The sequence below is a fragment of the Arachis duranensis genome, chromosome 2, assembly GCF_000817695.3.
Source record: "Arachis duranensis cultivar V14167 chromosome 2, aradu.V14167.gnm2.J7QH, whole genome shotgun sequence".
Classification (NCBI taxonomy): Eukaryota; Viridiplantae; Streptophyta; class Magnoliopsida; order Fabales; family Fabaceae; genus Arachis; species Arachis duranensis.
In genome coordinates this window covers 91732789-91759459 of record NC_029773.3, presented here as the reverse complement: position 1 = coordinate 91759459, position 26671 = coordinate 91732789, and the positions used below count along the sequence as shown (strand labels likewise).

The 26671-nt window shown below is 32.8% G+C and overlaps 6 protein-coding genes across 9 annotated transcripts; 3 read left to right on the top strand and 3 right to left on the bottom strand.

Annotated features, from left to right (window-relative positions):
• The first annotated feature begins 678 nt into the window (after positions 1–678).
• Positions 679–2788, top strand: LOC107476151 (probable caffeine synthase MTL2). The gene is made up of 4 exons (XM_016095898.3): positions 679–901; positions 1284–1697; positions 1810–2067; positions 2373–2788. Exons 1-4 carry the CDS (start codon positions 821–823, stop codon positions 2727–2729), a joined length of 1110 nt encoding a protein of 369 aa, XP_015951384.1. The 5' UTR covers positions 679–820; the 3' UTR covers positions 2730–2788.
• A 1198-nt stretch (positions 2789–3986) lies between these two features.
• Positions 3987–8729, bottom strand: LOC107476307 (uncharacterized; the record flags this gene model as incomplete). Its single annotated transcript, XM_016096109.3, has 7 exons — positions 3987–4366; positions 4453–4512; positions 4594–4692; positions 4859–4954; positions 5544–5651; positions 5734–5784; positions 7692–8729. Coding segments are annotated over 7 exons (1518 nt in total), but the record flags the coding sequence as incomplete, so codon positions are not given.
• Positions 8730–9127: 398 nt separating this feature from the next.
• Positions 9128–11491, top strand: LOC107476148 (probable caffeine synthase MTL2). Its single transcript, XM_016095896.3, has 5 exons — positions 9128–9146; positions 9402–9513; positions 10008–10421; positions 10534–10791; positions 10936–11491. The coding sequence occupies exons 2-5, from the start codon at positions 9436–9438 to the stop codon at positions 11290–11292; spliced, it is 1107 nt and encodes a 368-aa protein (XP_015951382.1). The 5' UTR covers positions 9128–9146; positions 9402–9435; the 3' UTR covers positions 11293–11491.
• Positions 11492–11637: 146 nt separating this feature from the next.
• On the bottom strand, positions 11638–13896 carry LOC107476150 (protein LEAD-SENSITIVE 1). Its single transcript, XM_016095897.3, has 3 exons — positions 13568–13896; positions 13320–13393; positions 11638–12522 (listed from the first exon to the last, which is right to left on the bottom strand). Exons 1-3 carry the CDS (start codon positions 13585–13587, stop codon positions 11804–11806), a joined length of 813 nt encoding a protein of 270 aa, XP_015951383.1. The 5' UTR covers positions 13588–13896; the 3' UTR covers positions 11638–11803.
• Positions 13897–14959: 1063 nt separating this feature from the next.
• On the top strand, positions 14960–19925 carry LOC107476146 (digalactosyldiacylglycerol synthase 1, chloroplastic). 3 transcript variants are annotated; one of them, XR_008005847.1, is made up of 8 exons: positions 14960–15572; positions 16113–16145; positions 16363–16450; positions 16615–17099; positions 17187–17453; positions 17601–17950; positions 18141–18779; positions 19785–19925. XR_008005847.1 is itself a non-coding variant. In XM_016095894.3 (7 exons), exons 1-7 carry the CDS (start codon positions 15048–15050, stop codon positions 18676–18678), a joined length of 2286 nt encoding a protein of 761 aa, XP_015951380.1. In that variant the 5' UTR covers positions 14960–15047; the 3' UTR covers positions 18679–18975. The 3 variants fall into 3 exon arrangements, 1 of the variants encoding a protein (XP_015951380.1); XR_008005846.1 differs by lacking the exon at positions 19785–19925 and adding an exon at positions 19635–19760; XM_016095894.3 differs by lacking the exon at positions 19785–19925 and having other exon boundaries at positions 18141–18975.
• Positions 19396–20930, bottom strand: LOC107476147 (protein LEAD-SENSITIVE 1). 2 transcript variants are annotated; one of them, XM_016095895.3, is made up of 3 exons: positions 20754–20930; positions 20540–20613; positions 19396–20110 (listed from the first exon to the last, which is right to left on the bottom strand). In XM_016095895.3, the coding sequence occupies exons 1-3, from the start codon at positions 20768–20770 to the stop codon at positions 19563–19565; spliced, it is 639 nt and encodes a 212-aa protein (XP_015951381.1). In that variant the 5' UTR covers positions 20771–20930; the 3' UTR covers positions 19396–19562. The 2 variants fall into 2 exon arrangements, with proteins under 2 accessions (XP_015951381.1, XP_052113073.1); XM_052257113.1 differs by having other exon boundaries at positions 19396–20029.
• Between the last annotated feature and the right edge of the window lie 5741 nt (positions 20931–26671).

Sequence of the window (26671 nt, the reverse complement as noted above, 5' to 3'; positions counted from 1 at the left end):
TTGAATGTGATAGTCTAATCACCCCTCAAAGCAAACTGTACAAAGACTCACATGACTACATGAGGATGACAAGTTATAAAAGCAAACTTGTCTTGCGTATGTGCTTACCTAAGCATATTTTGACTTTCCTTGTTAGATAACGTGTAAGAAGTTACTCACGTAAAGACGCTTAAAACATCTTTTTTTAAAGATATTTTTTAGTAATTAAAATTTAATACATATAATCAATTAAATCATATTATTTTTGTCAAAATTATATCAGATAAAATTGATTTGATTAAAAAATCAGTAAACCAAACATTAAACCCATCTAAATTAATTTTTTTATAAAAAATAACTATAATAATATTATAATCATTTTTTATAAAAAATATTAATTTAAATTGATTCAAAATATAATTTATTATTTTTTGGCCAAATCAATTTATTTAATCTAATTTTAACAAAAATAACACAATTTAATAATTATATATAATACTAAAAAATATCTTAAAAAAATATTTTAAGTATCTTTGTCTTAGTAGCTCCCTATCATTTAAGCCATCACTATTCATACTTTCATAGTACTTGAATTTCTATTCTCTATTTCTATTTACATATAATTAATTATAATTCACCCTTATTATTCTTTTATATATTTTATTGTGACTTCACTTTAGAATAGAAACCGAAGTTTAATTCTTAGAACGTATTATTATTGTTTTTCCTTAAAGCAAGTAGCACCTGCTCATCTTTGCTTACTATAAAGAAGAGGGGTGTTTCAACAACGAGTACTGTGGCTATTAAGCTTTTGAATGTTTGATTATCTTTCCTGTGATCAATGGCAACAACAACAAGCAAGTTCATTCACGCTAATGGTGGAGTTGGAGAAACAAGCTATGCTAACAACTCCTCACATCAGGTTCTCCTTTCTACTTCTCTCTTTCTCTCTCTCAACTTGTGGAATTTACAAGAGATTCATTTGTTAATATGAAAGAAAAGAGAATTTAAGAGAGGGAAGTTGAATTTTCTTTTACATTTGGTAAAGTTATCATATTATAGCTAACTTTTCTTTCTATTATTTGAACTATTTGCACAATACATGTTACATTTATCCTACTTTATGTTGAAATTTAATGTTTAATTAGAAGTATTTTGGCTAACAAAGATTGAAATTTTGACCTCTTAGATAGAAGTTGTGATATCATGTAATAGATTAAACAGTTGTTACTCTCCTTGCATTATATTGGTATATAAAGCTAATTCCAAATTTTGTGGGGAAAAAAACAAATTATTCCTTGCAGAATAAGCTAATATCCAAAGTGAAACCTATGCTGGAACAAAGTTTAAGGAGTCTCTATAGCAGCTCTGTACCAAGTTGTCTGAAAGTGGCAGATTTAGGGTGTTCTTCAGGTCCTAATGCACTCAAATTAGTATCTGATATCATTGATATTGTAGATTCCATAAGCTCCAACCTTGATAATCATGATAACAAGCCACTTGGATTCCAGTTTTTCCTGAATGATCAATTTCAGAACGATTTCAACAACATATTTCAGTCACTGCCTCATTTCTATGAGAGGATAAAGGAAGAAAAGGGAGAGAGACTCGATTCGTGTTTCGTGAATGCAACGCCGGGGAGCTTTTATGGGAGGCTCTTCCCTAACAATTCCATTCACTTCTTTAATTCTTCCACAAGTCTGCATTGGCTCTCTCAGGTTTGGCTAACTTCAATGGTCTTCAATTTGTAATAAGATTTTGATTACCTGTGCTTGATAACAAAATCCGTTATGTACTGACAGTGTAAAACGTTTCTTTGTTCTCGTTTAGGCCCCGAAGGGATTGGCTAAGGGAACCGGATTGGTTAATAAGGGAAACATTTACATAACAAGTACAAGTCCACCAGAGGTGTACCAAGCATATCTTGATCAGTTTCGACATGATTTCGGTGCATTTCTAAGATCTCGTGCAAAGGAATTAGTGCAGGGTGGTGGTATGTTTCTGTTGTTTCTTGGCAGAGATCAAAGTTCTGAAATAGTAACTCCTTATGGAATTCTTGGTTCAGCACTCAATGACATGGTTTCAGAGGTACATACATACATGATTACATAGACCATCCAAGCTTGAACAAAATTCATTCTTGATAATTGCATAATTTTTTATGTTATATCTTTTGTTAAGAAATCATAAGCTTATGAAGTATGTTATATGTATATGCCAAGTGTTTCAAGATAGAAAATATAGAAACCATTGAGAAACGGTTGTGTGAATATATAATATGAAACACTTGGCAAGAAGAAAAATTGGACTCAAGAGTGGTTTACTAATTTCATATATGTATATATATATATATCATTTTTCTAATTTCATATATGAAATCTAATGTATTGCAGGGTTTGATTGAAGAAGAAAAATTGGACTCAATTAACATGCCAAGATATGGTGCTACACCAGATGAAGTGAAACAAGTGATTGAGTCAGAAGGGTCTTTTACTCTTCAAAAGCTTGAAGCTATCAATACCCCTTGGGATGAGGGTTTGAACAAGAACAATGACAATGATGATACAAATATGAGTGCTGATTTCATAGCCAAATATGTAAGAGCTACTTGTGAACCGTTGATGAAGGCAGAGTTTGGTGAAGGAATAATTGGTGAGTTATTTGTAAGATATAGAAAGAAGCTTGTGGTGAAGTTGGAACAAGAGAAGTTAGAGTACACTAATTTGGTCATGTTCATGACTAAGAAATGACATGAATGTTATTATTTTGAATAAGCTATTCAAATTTATAATTTTTCTTTTTTTTTTCATGGATTGCAATTGTCTTGCATTTTTGTTTCGAGGAATAATGTTATCATCTCATGCATTGTGAAATTCTGACAATGAACCAAGATTGCTGTTTAACGAGATTCATAGCTCAAATGAATCAAAGTTCAAACATCTTTGGAAGAGATTGAGATTGAGAAACTCAAATTAAATTAAGTCTTTTATTATGTTTGGTATTAAGTATACAAAACTGAAAGGAACTAAAATTTTGTATTAAGTCTTATCTTGTTTGATTCATGATAAATATAAAGATAAAATGAAAATATTAACTAAAATACTTTTATATATTAAAGAAAATGTTAAAAGTCTCAATTTTAGTTTCTTGAAATTTCAGTCTCTTGTATCTTCACTTTTTTGAGATATTGAAGGGACTAAAATTTTGTATTTCGAGACTAAAATTTTAGTTCCAGTCTCTAGCATTGAAATTCGAGTTTCAATTTATGGAAGCATACATTACCTCAAGGAACTAAATCCGACAACAAATTAAAGACACGTACAAACAGCAAGAAGTTATATTAAAAAGAAGCAATTCGATTCTATAGAAACATAAGTAAAGCTTTGTATAGCTTAGAGAACCAGATGGAATCAGGGAAATGGAAATGAGCTTCTAGCTTTGAATTTTAACTATGAATGAATCTAACAAGTATAGATATTCTAATGAGTTATCGTGCTTGCATTGTCACTATAGACACAAATACAAATCTCCATGCCTAATATATTATTGTCATGCCTTTCTATCTTATATGGTGTCAGTAACTCAGAATCTCATTATCGTATTTATAATGGTATATGAGATTCATACAATAAGTATATGGTCCTTTGAGTGGAGAATAAGTAGAATTTTAATTTTAACTTTTTATATACATAGAATACAAAAGGTTAAATTACTCTTTTAGTTCATATAGTTTCCCCTTATGAAGTTCTTGGTTCAGCACTCAATGACATGGTTTCAGAGGTACATATACACATAGGTGGAAAATTCTATAATCTTTTGTTACATGCTTTGTTAAGAAACCATAAGCTTATGAAGTATTGTAGGGTTTGATTGAAAAAGCAAAATTGGAATCAGTGAATATGCCAAGATATGGTGGTACACCAGATGCAGTGATACAAGTGAATAAGTGATTGAGTCAGAAGGGTCGTTTACTCTTCAAAAGCTTGAAGCTATCATTGGGATGAGGGTTTGAACAAGAACAATGGCAGTGATAATGCAGATATGAGCGTTGATTTCATAGCCAAACATGTAAGGGCCACTATATTGCATTACCGTTCCATTTGCCTTTATGAAAACACGATAAAAATACATGCAAAATTTTGAAGATAATGCTGCCAAGAACTTGGTGGGAAGAAATACAAAGAAACAATGAATGGAGGAAACTGGCCTCCAATTCATGTCAAGTGATTTAAGAAACACCTAACACATGAAAAAGTGGATATTAGAGGATTCAATGCAATACATCCCCACCAGCAATGAACTCAGCACAATACAATCTCCATTACAATAGATACTTTTCAACCACAGTCCGGCCGAACTTCTCTTGTACATCTCTCGGTGTTTCAATCTGAGAAAAGCAACAAATTCATATCAAATACAATGACAGAATAACCATTTTGAATGATTGATTTGAATCATCAGCAAGATACTAACCGCATTAAGGGCTTTGAAGACAGCCTTAACTGTATTATGCGGATTTCTGGAACCGATGACCTATCAAGCGCAACTAAAATTAGAGCAAGGACTATATTTACAGGAATACGCTTTTATTGATTGTATTCAAATGTCAGTTACCTTTGACTTGACATTCTTAAAACCAGCTAAATGCAGAATGGTTTGAACTATTCTACCAGCTTTCATGCCAGTTGTGGTGGAAGCAGGCCAAAGGTACACCTAAAGCATAAACACATGGAGTAATCTCAACTATTAACAAGGATAAGCAAAACACTTGCAATTCTATCCACAAAAATAAAGCCCCTTTACAATTTCATTATAGAAGCTAAAATTAATCAGAGTGATAAATGTGGGAAGTGCTACTAGAAGGAAATGGATTACATACCTTCGTCTTTTTATATGATGTTTGTACAGCATGTGCTATCGTGTGTTCCTCGTGTCGCTCCACAGAATGCAAATTCTGAAAGCATTTCTCATATGCCTGATTGTGGAAAAATCAATGATTAATTCAATACTCTGTCAAAACAATAACTTATTAAACATAAATCACTCGAGGTCTACTTTCACTTAGAAAAAATATAGGTACTCTTATTAAAGGCTTATAAACACATATTTAGTTCTTCTAATCCTCTAATGAAAAGATCAATGTAATACAGATTATTATGCGTGTGTATGTATCTTATAAATCTATAATGCAACCAGCACTTTGTGTTCAACTCTCTTCAACTGACTCAAACAAAAGTATACAGTAAAATGAGATCCAAATTTAATTTGAGATTAGAATAAAGCATATTGGATAAACAGTTTTCAAAGTAAAATTTAACAATACAAAATATTTGGATACTTTTATAATAATTAAGAATGATCTGTTAGTTGAATTTACAAGAAAGCATGTTCATATTAGCAAGATCTTTGTGTACTGAGTAAAACATGTTTTAGGTTTATTTGAAATCCTAAAGCAACTGATGGTGGAACAAAAGCCACCAATCCCAACTCTCACCGTCTCAAGAACAGATTAACTGCCAAAGAAAACTTAAACAGAACTTGAAAGGCAAAATAAGAGTCAATACCTTCTGAAGGGCAACTGGAATTGCAGGGCCTTTGGCTTTGGCAAATCCGACAACACCATTGTAGTTGCCACAAGCTAACATAGCAGTGTACTTAACAACTTGTCCTCCCTACACCATGAAATAACTAAACACATAGGGAAAAAATAAAAAAGAGTGGAAACCATGGAAGGAAGTAAAATCTGCGGAGTACCTTAGTGACTTTACACGTTCTATTCACATCTATCAATTTCACATCAAAACCCTGGTAACACATATAAACAAAATCTAAAGTTAGATCTATTGATAGCACAAATATGACAGCGGACAAAATAACTAAATTTACAAACTCAAATTAACAAGGAACACAATGAAAGTGCACAATGTAAAGATCAATAAGAACTCCCTCTATGAAATAAAAAAGAAATGCAATATCTTAAAAGAAGATCAAGATATTAACATGTATTGTATACATATAACAATTTTCATAGAAAAAAAAATCAACATAGGTATTTGTATATATAAAGATGGATGTGAAGCAAGAAATACAGGATACCTAAATAAGGGGTCATTTTGGCACTTAGCACAGAAAAATCATTCTTCAAAAATGGTATACCCATGAGTATCTCTGCATGGGAAATTCAGGCAAGGGATAACAATAGACCTAAATTCTCGAGGAAACAGAAAAGTATATAAAATGCCATTATTTCACGAAAGCATATGCCAGCAATCTATATGATATCTGCTTATTAGAGTCAATAATTAAAATGTCAAGAATCACCAAAGCTAAAAACCAACTTAGAGGGTTAACCAAAAATATCGATCTTGTAGTCACACAGAATGTGCCCCACCTACTCAAATAAACTTTGTGATCACAAAAATTACTCTAAAATAGAAAACCAGTTCACTTTTTAAGGATTTTCATTTGGAAGTGTGTTTTTTATGGATTCAAGATTCAGCAATTTTTTTCTCCCTTCTTTTTTTTTTAAATTATAAATGATGTCACTTGATCAAACAAAAAGATCTTATTCAATTCGACTTGTCTGAAATTTCAGTTTATTCTCCAATCAAATTCACTGCAGAAGGTAACGATTCTAAATTCGAACAAACATACCAAAGATCAACTAGCTGATATATATATATATATACTTGTCCAGATAAAGAATTTAACAGTAAAGTGCCTCATAAAACTTCTGAGACAATATATAGAGAAAAAATTTTCTTCCTATGCGGAAGAATATAAATGAGAGGCAGTGATATAATTTTTGCATTGTGTTAAAAGATTGAGCATAAAATAAGGTAAACAATAGTATGGTCCAAAATAACAGCAGAAGCTACTCAGATAAACTTTTGAGAACTCAAAATTACTGAAAAATAGAAAACCAGTTAAGGATGTTCATTTGAAAGTGTGTTTTTTACGGATTCAAGATTCAGGGTTCTTTTTCCTCCCTTCTTTATTATTTTTTTTAAATTATAAATGATGTCACTTGATCAAACTGAATTACTGAAAAGATCTTATTCAATTGGGCTTGTATGAAATTTCAGTTTACTCTCCAATCAAATAAACATAACAAAGGTCAATTAACTTATATATATACACACACTTGTTCAGACAAAGAATTTAACAGCGAAATGCGTTACAAAACCTCTGAGACAATTGGAGAAAAACTTTTCTTCCAATGAGAAGAATATAAATGAGAGGCAGCGATAAAATTTGTGCACTTTGCTTAATAGTGGAGCATAAAATAAGGTAAGCAATAGTATGGTCCAAAATAACAGCAGAAGCTAAATCCTTAAGGTAATGTTCTGCAGAGAAAACTTTTCTTTTAGGCAGCATATACTAGATTCAAAAAATATCCATAGGTACTCTAGCAAGAAAACTTACTAGCATTTTCAGTACATAAAATTCTCATAGAAAAAATGAAGCGAACAATTAACTGTAACAAAATCCTTCATATTGAAAGCAAACACACAGAGACAGAGCAGATTAAACTGCAGCACTAATGGTTTTTAATTCTCATACCTAAGAAAATTACTTTCTGAATGGTGCACTCATTAATTAACAATTGTGAGTAAAATAATTGATAAAGTGAAGCCAATGAGCATGAATTAAAAGACCACATCCACAGGCTATAAAGTGAACAAAATTAGGCATGTATGAGATGTGAATACCTTCCTGTAAAGAGGTTTTCTCTTCTTCTCGGTCAACTCATTCCTCTCCTCAGCGAGATCCCTAATCTCTTCCTCCAAAAGCTTACCCTTCCTCCCAAACGTGTACTCAAGTTCACCAAGTTTCTCCTCGAGTTTCCTATCAATGGCATCGAGCTTCGCCAGCAGTATGTTGTCTTTCTCCTTCATGTCATCAAACTCCTCCTCATCATCATCATCATCATCAACATCTTTAGCATCCTCATCGGCTGCTGCATCAGCATTCTCTCCCTGCGTAATCCGATTCTCCTTCTCGAATCCCGCATTCTGCAACGCATCCACATTAGGCCCAAGCTGCTCGTGCTGAATAACTCCGTAATTCGCAGGGTTTTCGGGATCATAAGCCTCCTTCCACTGCACCAACCTCATTGCCCTGTTCAGCTTGTTCTGCAGAAGAAATTTCTGCTTCTGATCAGTCTCCACCTTGAGACGATTCATGAGCTCCCCAATTACCCTGTACTCCGGACGCAACTTAAAATGCTTCTCCTCAAACTTATCAATCCTACTCATTAGTCTAAAAGCTTCGTCGAAAGTCTCGGCCTCGACGAAACTGTTCAGCAAGTCTTTGTGCCTGTTGAACTTCTTCTCGAAGTCATTGAAGCGGTTCTGGATTGCCTCGGGGGTGAACCTCTCGTCGTCTTCGTCGGTGTCGGAATCAGAAGGCTCCTCGTAGAGGTTGAGATTAGATTCCTTATCCTTGACTCTCGCCTTCTCGAGCTTCTCAATGAGGGGACCCACGCCCATGTAGTCCTCTTCGCATTCGGCGTCGATGTCGGCGGTGTCCAATCCGGCCCTAATTCGCTGATCTCTCTCCCGGAGCCTCTCGTTCTCCACTTCGGCGAGGAGGTCCTGCACTATTGACGCTTTGGGAGACTGAAGGGCGGTTTCGCTGGGTTTCTGACGAGATTGGTGACGTACCTGCGTCTGAGGATCTGTGAGACCACATTTCTGCCAAATTGAATGTACCTCATTAGGGAGTAGGAACAGGAACGAGCTCCACGGTCAAGGTGACGGCGGCGGGATGCTGATAACGCCGGTGACGGTAGGGTTGGGAGTTTGGGAGTGTTTTGAACTTTTGATATCAATATTTTTTGGTATTGTTTCTTATACCCATTCTGTAAGCCCAATTTCCAAAACACCAAAAAGAAAAGCCCAAATAAAATTGGGCCCAATATGAGTCCAACCGAAAGTTACACAACCGCCACCACCTTCACTCTTCAGCTACAGCTTAGCTAGTTTTGGGATGTTTTGAAACTAGAATAGACGAAAAATCACGCTTCTTATGTTTGACTATTGACTAGATATAATTAGATATCCATATTCAATTCATATAAATGATATAAATATAATCATAGTATTTGGGTCGGCATTCTATAATTACTACTTTTATTAATATAGAAAGGTTATCAGTTATCACAGGTATGATTGTATGTTATTGATACATTAATTAATGTTCCATTTTTTTAAGCGTTAGGATAAATATTTACAAACGATGAAATTGGACAACAAATTTATCTAATGAGCTTATTTTCTTTTAATGCATCTTGAAAGATACACAAATTTATAGCATTTTGCAGCTTTATATATGATCTTAGAACTTAGAAGAGAATTATTATTATTATTATTATTATTATTATTATTATTATTATTATTATTATTATTATGTTTCCTTAGGTTTTTGAATCTTTGATTATCTTTGCTGTGATCAATGGCAACAAGAAGCAAGTTCATTCACACTAAGGGTGGAGTTGGAGAAACAAACTATGCTAACAACTCATCACTTCAGGTTCTCCATACTACTTCTCTCTTCCTCTCTCATATTGCTTGCACACTTGATCATCAACTGTTTTTCTTTTTCCTGAAAGTAAAAGCAGCTAAACATGGATCATGTTATTTCATAATAAGAGTTTCTTGTGATTCATTTTAACAAGTATGAAAATTGGAGAATTTGTGGGAGAATTGTATGACATAGAGAGAAATTGAAAGAAGAGAGAACATAAGAGATGGGAGTTGACTTTTCATTCAGTTATCCACATTTGATTTCTACTAATCTAGCTATTTTGAACCAATCCATGTTACACTATTCATCCTATTTTATGTTGAAATTTTTCGTTTAATTAGAAGTATTATCGGCAACAAGGATGGAAATCTAAACCTTATAATTACATAAAAGTTCTGATATCTTATCCTGAAATCATTCATATCTAAAAAGCTTTTTCCTTAGTCTTGCACAACATTATTAATCTTGGATTACATTGGTTTATAACTTATTCCTTGTAGAGTAATCTAATGTCCAAAGTGAAACCTATGCTGGAAGAAAGTATAAGGAGCCTCTATAGCAGCTCTCTACCAAGTTGTCTAAAAGTGGCAGATTTAGGATGTTCTTCAGGTCCCAATGCACTCAAATTAGTATCTGGTATCATCGATATTGTAGATTCTATAAGCTGCAACCTTGATAATCATGATCATGAACCACTTGCATTCCAATTTTTCCTGAATGATCAATTTCGGAACGATTTCAACAACATATTTGAGTCACTACCTCAATTCTATGAGAGGCTAATGGAAGAAAAGGGAGAGAGACTCGGTTCGTGTTTCGTGAATGCAACACCAGGGAGCTTTTATGGGAGACTCTTCCCTAACAATTCCATTCACTTATTTCATTCCTCTGCCAGTCTGCATTGGCTCTCTCAGGTTAGGCCAACTTCAATGATCTTCAATTTATAATAGGATTTTGCTAACGAGTGCACGATAGCAAAATCCATTATGTACTGATAGTGTAAAACATTTCTTCGTTCTATTCCAGACCCCGAGGAGATTGGCTAAGGGAACTGGATTGGTTAATAAGGGAAACATTTACATAACAAGAACAAGCCCACCAGAGGTGTACCAAGCATATCTTGATCAGTTTCAACATGATTTCAGTGCATTTCTAAGATCTCGTGCAAAGGAATTAGTGCAGGGTGGTGGTATGTTTCTGATGTTTCTTGGCAGAGATCAAAATTCTGAAATGATATCCCCTTATGAAGTTCTTGGTTCAGCACTCAATGACATGGTTTCAGAGGTACATATACACATACATGGAAAATTCTATAATCTTTTCTGTTATATGTTTTGTTAAGAAACAATAAGCTTATGAAGTATGTTACCTATTTTTACCAATTTTTTCATATCTATATCTTTCTATATCTAATGTATTGTATTGTAGGGTTTGATTGAAGAGGCGAAATTGGATTCAATGAACATGCCAAGATATGGTGGTACACCAGATGAAGTGATACAAGTGATTGAGTCAGAAGGGTCGTTTACTCTTCAAAAGCTTGAAGCTATCAATAACCCTTGGGATGAGGGTTTGAACAATAACAATGGCAATGATAATGCAGATATGAGTGCTGATTTCATAGCCAAACATGTAAGGGCCACTTGTGAACCAATGTTAAATGCAGAGTTTGGTGAAGGAATAATTGATGAATTATTCCTTAGATATAGAAAGAGGATTGTGATGAAGTTGGAAGAAGAAAAGTTAGAGTATACTATGTTGGTCATGTTCATGACTAAGAAGTGACAAATTGTTGAGCAATGGAGCCGCTAAGTATTGTAATAAACTGCACAAGAAATTTAAGTTCTTGATGTCTAAAATGTCCAACAGGATTGTAAAGTTCATTCATGATGAGTCAATCAACTCAGTACTTTTGATGATAAATATCCTAATAAGTTATGCTTGTTTGAGTTGTGATTATTTGAAACAATTCAGATTTTTCCAATGATTAAATTCACATGTTCATCTCAATGACCACTTTAACTAGAAATTAGATCTCAGTTGAACTCACACATAATTGAAAATATCCAAGCAAAGATTCATAACTCAAGTAACAAAAAGCAAAAAGTATCCAAAAACAAGAAACAGATGTACAAACAAAAGTATAACTTCATGTAGTTCCATCACTATAGAGTCTTTCAATCAAATTTGTATTTGCTTACACACCAAGATGGAAATGAAAAATGGACATGAGAATCATTTTTTGAATAGTCTTAACAGAAAATATTTTAACAAAGACAACAACAAGCACTTATAATCAATGACTAAGAACTTGAGGCTGAGAAGAAGATTGAGGAGGTGCAAGAGCCACAGGGACTTGTGGTTCAACAACCTGAAGCAACCCAGTGGCCAACCTTCTAGTCAAGTCTTCCACTTGCAACTTAACCACATCTCTCCTCATTCCGATGTCAGCAGCATATCTACTCGCACAGTAAACTCCGATGGCTGTCGCTGCCATTCCGTAAACATTGGTAGTTACCAGCCGAAGTGGCGTGGAAAGAACGGCAGCAAGAGGTCCGCCTATGATGGAAACTGCCTGGCCACTCTGTCCCATAGTTCCTTGTTCGACAACTAGCAGGCCGGTTTTGCAGTAGATGGCAAAGTCTTCACAATTGTTCTTGAAAACATTGTAGCAGCCAAATCCATTTTCAAGCAGAAACTTTGCTCGATGGACGACAATGTCATAGTCATCAGATACTGCAAGAGTACATGTTCCACCGCGGGCTTTTGCAAGAAAGAGGGCAGGGGTGACAGCGTACTCGAACCGATACAGGACGCCACCGGATAAGAAGCAGTTCAGGCAAGAGACAACCACCCCATGCCCCTCTTGGGGTGCTGTGCCTGTGCATGTTGGGCAGGCTTCTCGAGATCTAGCCGGTCCTGAACTAACAAGGAGAAGATCGAGCACGGTGCCAGTTCCTACTTCTTGCCCGCGTCTAGTGAAGTGAATGACTTTGTCATCGCCAACAAAAATTCCTGTTGTTCAGACAGAATGAAAAATCGTCACAACACGAGATTATCTACCATATGACTCTAATGAAAGCGAGAGACTGTAGAACAATGCCAAAGTCTGCAACCACAAAGTATACTTCAAATAAGGAGGCCCTTCAAAACACCATGTCTAATGCATTATTCATTTACTTGGACCACATTATACGATTACGTGCTATATGGCTCACAGTTGTGTCTCACTTAACCACTATACAATTGACTTAGGACATGTTCAATAGCACAAAAATGTAGGAGTATGATCTTGAATCCAATGTAACTAAAAATCTCTGCTCTACTAGTAACCTTGGCTCCATCTTAATCTAAACTTTTCATTAATTGTCCCATGGTTTTTAATGTTTCATAATTTTAACAGCAAAAGGACTAGTTTCTCCATTATATAATGTCATTATATCCACCAAAACTGTCACTTAATCCACAGAAAATATGCTATAAACTTAAATAAGACTACAAAGAGGACAAAATTATTTGTGGTTCAAGGCTACCCCGAAATTGAAATCACCAAAACCAGCCAAGTTACTCTTAATTAAAACCCTAAACTACCATCCGTACAATTGACAAAATGCTTATTATCCATTGCTTCTTTTCACCAAAAACTTAATAATTACTAAGTACTAACTATATCTCTACTCCATTCACTAATTTTTCTTCTTTACACTATTGAATCAAAACCTTAACAAGCTAATATAATCAAAATAATAAAAACAAAACCAAAACCTAAAAATAATTAAAAAAAAAAAAAGAGTAAGAGAGAACAGAGAAACCGTGATGAGCATAAATATAAGCAGTCCTCCATGAATAGATGTGATCTCCCGGTTTCAAGCTCTCTCTACTCACTCTGCACAATCCACCATTTCCATTATTCAAAAAATTTTTTTGGGTGTTCATAAATCATAACATAAACAAAACAACAATACTCCAAATCGAAATCCGACCCAGAATTCAATAACACACCATAAACATAATAAGTTAGGAAAAATCCAAACTTTTTAAGAATTTAACAAGATTTTACCTGTTGGACAGCAACCCCATATCTTAATGTTTGTTTTTCTTCTTATCCTTTTGCAACAAGAACAGGAACAACCTCTGAATTCGATTCCCCTCTCTCTCTAACGCAGTTAAAGGGAGAAGAACAGGAAACTGTTGGAGATGAAATGACGATGGTGCCCTTCCGAGGGAGCTTCGCCGTTAAGGAAAGAGAGAGAAGGAGAAGTTGACGGTGCAAGGGAAAATGAATGATAAAATGATGGACACGTGGCACCTGACGTGATGATGCTTGTGCTTGTTGGAACTTGAACGCGTAATAATAAACTAATAATGAAATGAAAGCACAAAACCCAAGACGATAAGAGAAAAGAAGAAACTAAGTTGCAATTTTCAGATCTTTTGGGTGTCAAGTTGCAATTTGTGAATATGTTATATTACACGTTAATCTACACGTAAAGTAATAACGACCCTAACGAATCTAACCCCCCATTATTTGTGGGCTAAGGTACTTTGGGCTTCAGATATTTTTCGCTAGATACCCCTCAAATAAACAACCTATTAACGAAGTTGAATTGGTATAGTAGTTAGTTTATTAGTCCGTTTAAAAAAGTGTCGAGGATTCAAATCTCGTCTTGTGCATGCAGCAACCCATTAGCTAACGATATTAGTTCTTAATTTATCGAATTGGGAGATACTATCAAAAACTAAAAAATAAACAACATATTCGAAGATAACAAATTTTTAAATAAAATTTTAATTTATAATAAATTATTTTTTAATTTATTAGATTAATAAATATCGTAAAAAATTAAAAAAATATTGTAATTTGATAAACTTAATTGATCAAATAATTAATTATTTTTTATTTAAAGAAATATCAGAATTGCTGAACAATAACTTTTTAAAAAAATAGTATTATATATCACTTTCATAGTTTATACATAGAACATTATAAAAAAATTTGATTCAAATATCATTTTGCTTAATTAAACGACCAAATTATGTGACTTTTCCCAATAATCACAATTAATAATTTTACTAATTTAGTTTGGATACAAAAATTAAAATAATAAAGTAATATTTTAGTAATAGCCGCTTTTAAATTAAGACAGTGAAATTAATAAATAATAAAAGATATAAATTTAAAAATAATTAAAATATTGTTTTATTATGTTATCAATTTTCACATCTTAAATTTTTTTATTTAGTTTTAATATATTTTTTAACAAACGAGACAATTATTTTGCATACAGCATGAATATTGGACTCAGTGTCCAATTCCAGGTCATGCATAGTCCAACCAACAACCCATTTTCGTTGGACCCAAACACCAAAAAGCTTTCTCTTACCAAAGCAAAAAAAAAAAAACCTACGTGGAGAAAAGAGAAATAAACACGTGCGCCAAAAAAGCGTGTTCCCTCCACAAAGGAACGAGTCGCAACTCCCAAACACATTGGAAGAAGAAGAAGAACCCTCAATCTCCATTGGTTTCTTCTCCTTCCTCCATGGCAACACCACCACAACCCTCCGCCATGGCCACCCACCCTAAAACCCCAACCACCACTACCACTACCACCACCATTTCCTCCGTCAATGCCTTCTCTCTCCTCTCCAACGCATGGCGCCACGACATTCAGCTCATGCGCGACCGTGCCACCTCATTCCGAAACCTCGCCATTTCCTTCGACCCTCCTCCTCCGCCGCAGAACCCGGCGGACATGGACTTCGTTAGGAACCTCCGCCTCAGGCTGCCGGCGACGTCGGAGGGGAGTGGTGCGAGGAGGATCCAGAAATGGCGATTACCGCCGCCGACGGCGACGGCGATGTGTAGTTCGAGGATTCGGATGGGTTTGGTGAATATAAAGGATGCAATTGTGGCGGAGGTTGAGGATACCGATGGAATTTGGGGGTTTGAAGGGGACAATTCGAAGAGGGAAGAAAAAGATTGGGAACCGATTCAGAAGCTGAAAACGAAGTTCAAGGAGTTCGAGAAGAACAACGAGTTCGTTGAAAAATTTAAATCAAGTTTGGTATGCTTCTTTCCTTTTCTTTCTTTCTTTCTTTCTTCTTTTTTTGTTTTTATTTTGCAATGAAAAAATCTTCTTTTTTTTCCTCGCATATTTGAACAAAATTTTAAAGCAATAAGAATTCCAGAAAAGGAAAAAAAAACTGTTTTTAGTTTCTGTAGAAGATGGAAAATTTTCAGCTACTATGACCATGCACTCTTTTGATGCTATATAGTATCATCTTAAGTGTTTTCTTAACTTAAAGTTTCACTCGCAATGACGCAATCATATATTCTCATGAGTTAAAATTTATACAAAATCCTGGAAGTATTAAATAGATAGGAGTGAAACTTCGAATTCGATGAATTTTGTTTGATATTGTTACTTTTTTTGTAGTTCATAATACTTTTAATTTTCATGTTTTTATTCTTGATATATGTTTCTGGGATTGTAAAAGACCTCACTTGATGAATTTATATATTAGATGTTGTTTAATATTAACATCACTATTTAGTTGTCTGAAAAAGAACCCGTTTTAAGAATGTTTATGTTTTGTTCTTGCAGAAATTAATATACAAGGAGCCTGAAGAGTCAAAGGTCAGTTGTTTTCTTTGGATCATGTGAATATGCCTCGTCAAATGCACTTCGGTTAAAAGTGTGTTATAGTTAGTTAATTGGTTTTTACTTGTATGACAAGGTCCATTTAAATGTGTCAGTAACTGTGTTACGGACCAATTCTTGTATGCTTTGCACATGTGGTTTTGATTTGAATGAGGAACTGTGGTTAATATTTTTCACACAACGACTGTTTCAGGAAGTTCCTCCATTGGATGTGCCTGAACTTTTGGCCTATTTTGTGAAACAGTCTAGTCCTTTTTTGGATCAACTTGGAGTCCGCAGAGGTACGTACTTCCGGAGGCTTCATTGCAGTGATTTTCTACTTCACTTATTTTCGCTTGAAGTTTATGTTTCTGCTCTGTGTTAGCTAGCAAAATTTGTCAATAGTCTTAGATTTCTAGTTTGTCTGTCAAGTTCACTTTATTTGTTTTTCCAAATGTGATGACAGATTTTCGTGATAAGATAGTGGAAAGCTTGTATAGTAAAAGTAAGAACCAGCTTGTTCTGCGGTCCCTTTCAAGTGGAGAATCCTCCGCTATTGGGAATGGAAATGTAAACGATGAATTGGATTTACGAATAGCAAGTGTTCTTCAGAGTACAGGACACCGATATAATGGTGAACCATGGACAGATCATACAAAGCATGATCCATCCGAGAATAAGAGGCATCTGGCCATAGTCACAACTGCTAGTCTTCCTTGGATGACGGGAACATCGGTAAATCCACTATTTCGAGCTGCATACCTATCAAAATCTGCAAATCAGAAAATAACTCTGATGGTTCCATGGCTTTGCACATCAGATCAACAACTAGTTTATCCCGACAATATCACTTTCAGTTCGCCAGAGCAACAGGAAGCTTATATACATAAATGGCTTGAGGAAAGAATTGGTTTCAAGGCAGACTTCAAAATTTGCTTTTATCCTGGGAAGGTAGCTATTTTTGGACATTATTTGCATTCTACAGGTTTTGATGTCAAATTGCATTTAGTTTTCACACTTTGTCCTTCTTGTGCATAGTTTTCAAAAGAAAGACGAAGTATAATACCTGCTGGTGATACTTCTCAATTTATACCATCCAGGGATGCCGACATTGCCATCTTGGAAGAACCAGAACATTTGAATTGGTATCATCATGGCAGGCGTTGGACGGATAAATTCAACCATGTAGTTGGTGTTGTCCACACGAATTACTTGGAATACATCAAGAGGGAGAAAAATGGGCCCCTTCAAGCATTCTTAGTGAAGCACATAAATAACTTGGTTACGAGAGCACACTGCCACAAGGTATGATATTTATCCAAGCCTAAATATACCTGCAACACAAGTAGCAACATGGTGGTGCTTTTTCTTGATTAATTTTCAAGGAGTTATATTATCATAAATATATGAAGAGAGACAAAATGAACTAAGTTATGTTTTATTTCTTTTCAGGTCCTTCGACTCTCAGCTGCCACTCAGGATTTACCAAGGTCTGTAATTTGCAATGTTCACGGCGTGAATCCTAAGTTCTTGAAAATTGGAGAAAAGATTGCTGCAGATAAGGAGCTCGGGCAGAAAGCCTTCACAAAAGGAGCATATTTCTTGGGAAAGATGGTATGGGCAAAGGGGTACAAGGAATTGATAGATTTATTAGCAAAGCATAAGAGTGATCTTGATGGCTTCAAGTTGGATGTATTCGGTAACGGAGAGGATGCCAACGAAGTTCAGAGTATGGCTAAAAGATTTGATTTGAATATCAACTTTCAGAAGGGAAGAGACCATGCAGATGATTCGCTTCATGGGTGAGAATAATTTGTTATCTGAACCACACAATTTAGATTATGATATATATTTTCTCTTTTTCATGCATGTATTTTGTACATCACACATGAATCGTATTCCTAGTTCATGTGTTTAATGCCAGATGCTAATACTGAACTTGATTTTGTAAATCTGGTTCCTCTTTGACATTATTTATCTACTTTTGTGAAGGTATAAAGTCTTCATAAATCCAAGCGTCAGTGACGTGCTCTGCACCGCTACAGCCGAGGCACTTGCCATGGGAAAATTTGTAGTTTGTGCTGATCATCCATCAAATGAGTTCTTCAGGACTTTCCCCAACTGCTTGACTTACAAGACATCCGAAGACTTTGTTGCAAAAGTAAAAGAAGCATTAGAAAATGAGCCTCAACTTCTTTCCCCTGAGCAACGATATCAACTTTCTTGGGACGCTGCTACTCAAAGATTTCTGGAATATTCTGAGCTTGACAGAGTTCTGAATACGCAAGATGACACTGCAAACTCGAAAACACATAACGGACAAAAGCGCATTGCTAAGTCAGTTTCAATGCCTAATCTGACAGAGATGGTAGACGGAGGAATAGCATTCGCTCACTACTGTTTCAACGGCAGTGAATTCTTGCGACTATGTACCGGAGCTTTACCTGGAACACGAAACTATGACAAGCAGCAGGCTCAAGACCTTCATCTCTTGCCCCCGCAAGTACAAAATCCAATCTATGGCTGGTGAATATAGATTGATTAATTCAGATCAGTGGAGCAAATTTCTTAAACTAACTATACAACGATCACCACTCTGAAGACAAAGACCATCATTTCATGCCCCCACAGGTAAATTATTTCACTAATGGCTTGTAATGAATCTGAAGGTTTAGATTCTCCTTTGGATTATTGTTTTTGGTTGCAACTATAGGGCCTTACCAAGATTAGTCCAATTTTTGTTAGTGATATATAGTTTTACGAAATATTAATTAAATAAAATGTATATGACTTGTTTTTGTTAAAATTACACGAGAAGATTTATTCTCTTCTTGATGTCTACTAGTACTGATACATGTGGCAATAGCTGGTGATTCTCTACATCTTCGGAGGTAACGGTTTCTTAAGCAGTTTTTAGCTCTTCAGTTACACTCTTCAGGATTCTTATATAATAAGTATAAAGTACCTCTCTGAAATTTAACGGGTTAAGTGTAATATCATCTTAAGTTAAAGCATCGTTGCCATAATAATCATACTGATCATTTGCCAATAAGTTGTTCAAATTCATATATTTTATTTTGCCTCACATCCTAATATGGAAGTTAAGGAGAAAAAAGTTGCATAGAATTTAGAAAGCATTAACATGCGATAGCTGAAAGTTGCATAGAATCTTATTGTGCAAACAACAAAGTACAGGTACAAGCAGCAACAAGAAGTTATGCAAATCCATAGTTTGATCTTGAGCCAGGAATATAGGATATCATATGACAGCATACATTGAATTAATAATTTGAAAATTGAAACTCTTTCTATACTCATTTTACATAGAAACTCTTATGCAAACTTATATCATCAGCACAGTATTGTACATATAACAAGAACACTTTAACATAACTGTTGATTATGGTGCAACATTCACTGGGATTGGTGTTGAGAAACCATTTTTTGCAATGTTTCTGCCAATTCTTCTGGTTCTAATTTCGGCAGGTTCCTTAGTCCAATGTCAGTTTTAAATATCCTTAAACTGGCAGGAAGAATGGCATTTATTTGGCCACTTTGTCCAACTTCTCCATATTCAACATCTACCCTCCCTGTTTTGCAATACACAGCAAAGTTTTCACAATTGTTCTTGAAAAGATTGTAGCTGGGGAAGCCTTTTTCGAGCAGATACTTTGCTCGACGGACAATGATTTCATCTTCGTCTGAGGCTGCGAGAGTACACATTCCGGCACGGAGTCTGACGAAAAAGTAAACCTGGGAGACGCCATACTCATACCGACATACATCACCGCCGGCTAGGAAGCAGTCGAGGCAAGACGAAACCACCCCATTCGCCTTGTGTGGATCCATACATGTTGACCTTTGACATCTATGAATCGAGTCTGCAGATGATGAAATAGTTCTTATTGATGATTGTCCATTTACAGTGAAATGAATTACTGTTTCTTCACCAATGTAAATGCCTATTCAGTTAGTCACACAATGAAAGATTCAGTTGAGACTTGAGACATAAACAATGATCTATACATGAATGTATCTAACTACAACATATTAAAAGTTTAATTAGAGTTCATTTTTTTTTGTTCAATATCAATTATTTTTTTTCAATTACATTTTTATTTTAGATTTTGAATCCTAAACTTTAAATCCTAGCTATAAACTCTAAATTCTTTGAAAATAGAGGTTAAAAGAATAATTTTACAATAAAAAAAATTAATTAATATTAACTAGTTAAAAGTTGGTTTTATATACTTATTTTAATTTAAAATGTACCGGAAAATAAGAAATAGAGATAAATGGAATAAAATTTCACTATATATATTGGCCCAAAATTTCATTTATTACATCCTAAATAATTATAAAGAGAGAAATTGAGAGAAAATAAAAAGAACCATGATGAGCATATAAATATGCAGTTCTCCAAGTGTAGATGTGATCCCCTGGCTTCAGGCTCTCTCTGGTCTCTCTATGAACCATCCATTATTTCAATTAATCAATTTTTATTTTTTCTTAATCAGAAAAAGAATAACAAAAATTTAACTCAATAACATACTGAACATTAATGAAAAAAAAATAAGCAAAGATGAAAGTTTAATAAGAACTTACTTGCTAGATTGCTCCATATATATTCTTATGCTTCTCCTCCCTTAACACAATAGCCTTTCACTTACTCTCATATACACACAAACTCACTCTACATAACTCTCACACTTTCACAACTATAAGCAATACATAAATAAATAATCAAGAGTAGATATGTTATATTGCTTCACCTTCTTATTGTTAAACTATCCTTAATTATCAATAAATAAGTAGAGTAAATTGCAAAAGGATAAGACTATAAGACTAGCAACACCATGGGTCAAAATATTTTTTTTTTAATTTGTAATATAAGTACTATATTTTTTAATGTGGTTGCTATTATGTGAAAAAATAAAGGTAAAAATAAAAATGTTTAATAAAATTTAAAATGTGAAAATAACAAATATATGTTGCACTGAAAATATTTATTTAAATTTTAAAACAACAATACTGTGAATTAGAGAGAGTATTAATATTCCATAATACTAAGAGTAGAGAATATACTTTTGAAATTTCTCATATATATTATCCAAGAAATATTTGCTTCTACTCTCAAAAGCATTTATGTATTAATTGCACAACTAACATCTAGCCAACCAATAAATCCCAACACCCAACTTTACAATCTCCTTAAATGGATGTTTGCATCTGATCCCCACCATTTTGACTTTGAGAAATTGAAGTGCCAATTAAGTCATATAAATTTTTTATTTTACATTAGGATAAAATTTGAACCTAGAACCTTGTGTATATTATCACAATCTCTTGTAAAGGGTGAAGGAGAAAGGAAAAAATTAAAGAAAAATGAATAGAAAACTCAAAGTTGTGTGATATACACTCTTTTTTTGGCAAACACTTGTGTGATATTATTTTTATTTAAAAAATATTTGTGAAACTAATTTGATGCTTGAAAAATAAAACTCATCTGAGTCAAAATAATATATATTATAAACTTTTTTTTTGTTTACATATATATTATAAACTTATAAAGTAACAAAATGGTAACAGCTTACAATGTTTTGGTCTGTCTATGTGAATCAGACAAAGCCCAAATTAATATGACTGATATAAAAATGTCAATATGACCAAAAAAAAAAAAGAGGATAGAATGAAAGTGAATAATGAAAAATCCTAATGAGTTTCACTTCTTGAGGTTCCTTTAAATGAATGGGAGTAGATTTTCTCCACCGAAAAGATTAATTTCGAAACGAAATATTAAAAAAGAAAATAAGTAAATTAATTACTTTTTTTAAACTCATAATTACAAAATATCTTATGAAATACATGGAAAATATTTTGAATTTGTTAAAGATTAAATTATTCTGTCAGTTTCTATAATTTTATCAAAATTCTAAATTTATAATTAAGTGCCTATAATTTAAAAATTTTCAATTGAGTTTTTATATTATTTTAAATTTTATAATTAGATTTTTATCGTACAAAAAATTAAAGTTAACAGAATATTTTTTTTAAATTGAAGATATCACATCTAAGAATTAAACTCCTAACTTTGAACATCTTCTCATTTTTTTAATATTCTGTTAATTTTAATTTAACAATTTTCATTCCCATCACCTCAAATTGTAATTTTGAACTTGACATCCCTTTATTACAGACGACATAGGTATCAATATTATTATTTTATTTTTACTGATGGCTATAAATCGTCAGTAATATTTATTGAAATTTACAACGAGACCTTTACTTAACTTTTCAGTCGTAAAAAATATTGTTGGTGAAATTCGCATTCTCATAGTCTATTACATAACCTCTAATTTATTGGAAATTATTAAACCATCATTTTTTTTTCCTAGAAACAAAATTTGTTATGTGTATTTTTTTTAAATTTGTTATGTTTATCTTTTTCTAACAAAATCATCTAAAAAATTTAGTTATTTTAATTATATTAAACTTCATAATCAATTTAGTATAAATAGGTAGTATTATTCTCTATATCAAATATAATAAAAATTCTTCATTTTTTTTTCATAATTTTATTAGAAATGAAAATCTTTCTTTTCCCATATCTCTTCCAAACTTCTCTATCAGAGCAATATACCTTATAAAGGTTTTTGTCATGAAAAGAATGAGATTAAGTGACAATGTAACAAAGTTTAATTTCATATATTAATAGTTATTTAAAAAATTTAAATAAAAAAAGTTAAATTTATTATTATTATTGGGCAATGATGGTGTAAATGGGTTTTGAACAAATCATATCAATCTTGTGAAGAAGACATGTAGGATACCACTGCCCTAATATGTATGTGGGAATCTCATCATTGATCAACACAGAAACGATAATATAGGACCCATATCCCCCTATCCTCAATTATTGTTTTCAATTTTTCATCTACTTCATTCATGGCCCTACCACTTTCAACTTTGTCTTCTGTATTTTTGGTATACATATCCTTATTTTATATTGCTTCTATACCAAACTCTTCCATTCTTGAAGTGATAGACAGATAAATCTTATAAGGCCAGGTTTAAATTGTGGAGATATTGAATTTCTAATTTTATTTTGCATTATTATATATATTATTTTAGCTATTGATGTGATTTTTCTATTATTATTTGTTTATGATTTGAACTTGAGTCTATTACAATCATTACATCCCGTTGTAATCTTAATTAATATGATTACATAGTTGTTAGGGTTTAACATCCATATATTGTTCTTATACCGTTTGAATATGATTGTTTTTGAAAAGAAAATAAATATGATTTAATTTTGATTCATTGGTAGTACATAGAGTTTTATATAATGTTTAATTATATTTATAAATTTAAATAATATTTTTAAATTAAAAATTAAAAATTTAATTTTTTTTATAATATGACAATACGTAATTATAAATATATATAGGGATGGAGCCTCGTACATTTTAAGGGGACAATGGCTCTCTCAATTTAAAATATTTTATGTATATAATCTTTTAATTTTTACATTAGTCCTTTCTATTTTTTTTCTCTTTCTAAAATTATAATTTTTATATTACCCTCTCTAAAAAATTATTCTAGCTTCGCTCTTATGTATATATAACAATAATATTAGCTGTGCATTAATATATATATATATACTTGTTATTGGCACAAGTATCTAATAATAATCTGATTTGATATATTAGTTCCCTTTCAAGTTTATAATTGTGAAAGATCAGATATACATACATGACTTTTAGAAAGCTTTATGAACTAATTGATTTGGATATCAATTATTATAGTGTGTATATATAGTAGCATGAATAATAATGAATATCAACATACAACTGATAAGGAGAAAGAAAAAGAGAACCTCATAGAATGATGTACGAGAAAATCTTCATAAATTGCTGGAAAACGACACACTATCCATTCATAAACAAAAAGAAATTGCAAATACACATGCTGATCTATCTTGATAGTGAGATAATAATAAGAAAATAATATAAAACTAATAATAAATTAAATTACTTAGAACTTGCTTGGAGCTGTCTATGCTTTCCTAGGCACTAACCCTCAAAACCTTAGTTTATAATTATTATATGTTATTATTCTAGTTAAAAGGAAATATACTACAAACACACAAATAAAATACACAACACAAAAAAAACAACAGATTACATAATTTTAATTTTAAATATTTATTAATTATTACTTGGTGGCGATTCTCAAACAAAGTTAATTAATGAAGGTGGAAATTCATGTGCAGTCGATTTTACGTGAAGTTGATAGTTGAGAGCTGTTAAATGAAAATTTAATCAAATCGGTCAAATTATCTAACTGCTCTTAATTATCAACTTCACGTAAAGTTGACTACACCTGAGCTTTTACTATTAATGAGAATCAATGTGATTAAAAATGATCATAAGCCTTTTTCATTAATTATTAATAATGCAAGCTTCTGATTTCCATATATCCAATTATTATATGATGATGTTACTTAAGTATCTTTCATGGTAATAATGAAGTATATATGTATGTATCTTTCATGGATACTCTTTAATTTATTATAGTGAACTTAAAAGTTATTATTATATTAATGTTAGTGCTATCTATCTATCTTTCCATTGAGAAACCATTTTCCCTACTAGCTAGTTCCTTTCTTGGGATAGATAACAATAATAATTACATCTTCAATAATGTCACCATCTTATATCCCTTTATAAATTAGCAATCTATGATACTTAAGCTTTGTCTTTTGTAACAATTTAAATATTGGAACAATGTGGAAATTAACGAGCACACATATCACAATTCACAAAGTAGGTTGATCTAGAACTGTGTTAGGCAAATTCTACTTTAATATCTTTATTTTTTTTATTTTTTCCTCTTGGTGGTGATCACTTTTGTTATTGAATTCCAACTTTCTAAAAGATACATGCATTTGTTTAACTTATATAGGGCCCCGGGACTTCAATTTAAATTTAAATAAAAGTGTGGTGGGGTTCCATGAAAATTGTCACTGTTAGTTATTAAGCGCTTAAGCCTAGAAAATAATAAACACATGGCATTATTTTATTATCTCACAAAGAAAATTAAAAAAAAAAGAATAAAAATAAAATAAAATAAAAGGGGGGTTGGGGTGTTCAGTTGTTTTGGTGCTACCACACAGATTAATAAATTAAGTAAAAGTTTCTCAAATAAATGAATTACTTATGAAGCTTAGTTTACATCTGTGTATAGTATAATCTAAAAGACATAAAATTAACATAAAAGTTAAAAACACAATACACTATAGGAGAATGGCGTTTAGCAGCGGTTTATATAAAGATTAGCGGCAGTTTTTAACCGTCGCAAAATGAGTTATCAGCGGTTCAAAAACCGTTGCAGCATAAGGCATGGACATTTAATTTTACGATGGTTTTATAATTAATAGAGTTTAATTTTGATTATTAAAAAATTTTATATAGTTATCCAATTAAATTTATGCATTTAGATGACCGTCCATAAAAATTAAAATCTAATTAATATTATTTTAATAATAAAAACAGATGAAATGAAAAAAAAAAAAAACTATATCTAAAATCAAGTACTATAATATATATCTAGCTAGAATTTTATTTGAAGGCTAAGAAAAAGGAACACAAGGTAGGGATGGGATCTTTCAACCAATGTATGCGTTGTGTTGTTCAAAAATTAGAAGCTATAATGTTGTGTTGTTGACATAATTAGAAATTTCAACAACCATATTATATATATGGCTTTAATAATATTGTTGATATAATTACATAATTATTACTTGTTTGAAACCCCTGATTGTTTTGCTAACTAATAATAACTTTATCTCCTTCCTTCTCTCTCCCAAGTTTGTTACAAAATCACAAGCTAGAAAGTTGAATTAATATTATTGAATATATGATTGCATGAATTCATAACTAACATACATTTGTCGGTTGCTTCAGTTTAAAATCTTACTTTGATGCGATTGTTATTAGCTTGGAATATATCTCTCTATTTTATATACATGGTTAGAGTATAATTAGAACGATTAAAATCATTTAATATCATTTATATTTATATACTATATTTATATATTTATAAGATTTTATATTTTTATTATTTTGATTTTTTTAGTACCTATATATATTCTTATACATTGTATCTTCAGACACATTCAATAATATATTTTTTAAATTACTCTCTTTGCCTTTATTTTTCGATCCTTTTTCGACGCTTTAGTTAGTCACTGCCGTTACCGCCGTGTTCGACTCGTTGTCTCGATTCCAACGCATCCATAATCGTCGCCGAAAATCACCACACTTGCCGTCACACGCCACCTGAAGCTCGTTGTTCACTTTAGGTTCTTCCTCCCTCCAGCTGCCTCCAGCACCATTATATCCACGCCCAGGACCACAATGCACCACATGTCACGCCAGACACGACCTGTGGATCCACTTTAACCCGCGTCCCTTTCCACCCGGCCCGCCTCCCTGAATCGTGGGTCACCTCATCTCGTC

Excerpts from the sequence above, each read along its gene's own strand:
- LOC107476148 (XM_016095896.3), top strand. The coding sequence starts at position 9,436 with ATGGCAACAAGAAGCAAGTTCATTCACACTAAGGGTGGAGTTGGAGAA. Across the intron at positions 9,514-10,007 it reads CTAACAACTCATCACTTCAG|AGTAATCTAATGTCCAAAGT; the intron begins GTTCTCCATACT and ends TATTCCTTGTAG. Across the intron at positions 10,792-10,935 it reads TCAATGACATGGTTTCAGAG|GGTTTGATTGAAGAGGCGAA; the intron begins GTACATATACAC and ends ATTGTATTGTAG.
- LOC107476151 (XM_016095898.3), top strand. The coding sequence starts at position 821 with ATGGCAACAACAACAAGCAAGTTCATTCACGCTAATGGTGGAGTTGGA. Across the intron at positions 1,698-1,809 it reads GTCTGCATTGGCTCTCTCAG|GCCCCGAAGGGATTGGCTAA; the intron begins GTTTGGCTAACT and ends GTTCTCGTTTAG. Across the intron at positions 2,068-2,372 it reads TCAATGACATGGTTTCAGAG|GGTTTGATTGAAGAAGAAAA; the intron begins GTACATACATAC and ends AATGTATTGCAG.
- LOC107476146 (XM_016095894.3), top strand. The coding sequence starts at position 15,048 with ATGGCAACACCACCACAACCCTCCGCCATGGCCACCCACCCTAAAACC. Across the intron at positions 15,573-16,112 it reads AAAAATTTAAATCAAGTTTG|AAATTAATATACAAGGAGCC; the intron begins GTATGCTTCTTT and ends TTGTTCTTGCAG. Across the intron at positions 16,451-16,614 it reads TCAACTTGGAGTCCGCAGAG|ATTTTCGTGATAAGATAGTG; the intron begins GTACGTACTTCC and ends ATGTGATGACAG.
- LOC107476150 (XM_016095897.3), bottom strand. The coding sequence starts at position 13,587 with ATGGGGTTGCTGTCCAACAG. Across the intron at positions 13,394-13,567 it reads ATGGGGTTGCTGTCCAACAG|AGTGAGTAGAGAGAGCTTGA; the intron begins GTAAAATCTTGT and ends TGGATTGTGCAG. Across the intron at positions 12,523-13,319 it reads TTATATTTATGCTCATCACG|GAATTTTTGTTGGCGATGAC; the intron begins GTTTCTCTGTTC and ends TCTGAACAACAG.
- LOC107476147 (XM_016095895.3), bottom strand. Across the intron at positions 20,111-20,539 it reads ATATTTATATGCTCATCATG|GCATTTACATTGGTGAAGAA; the intron begins GTTCTTTTTATT and ends CTAACTGAATAG.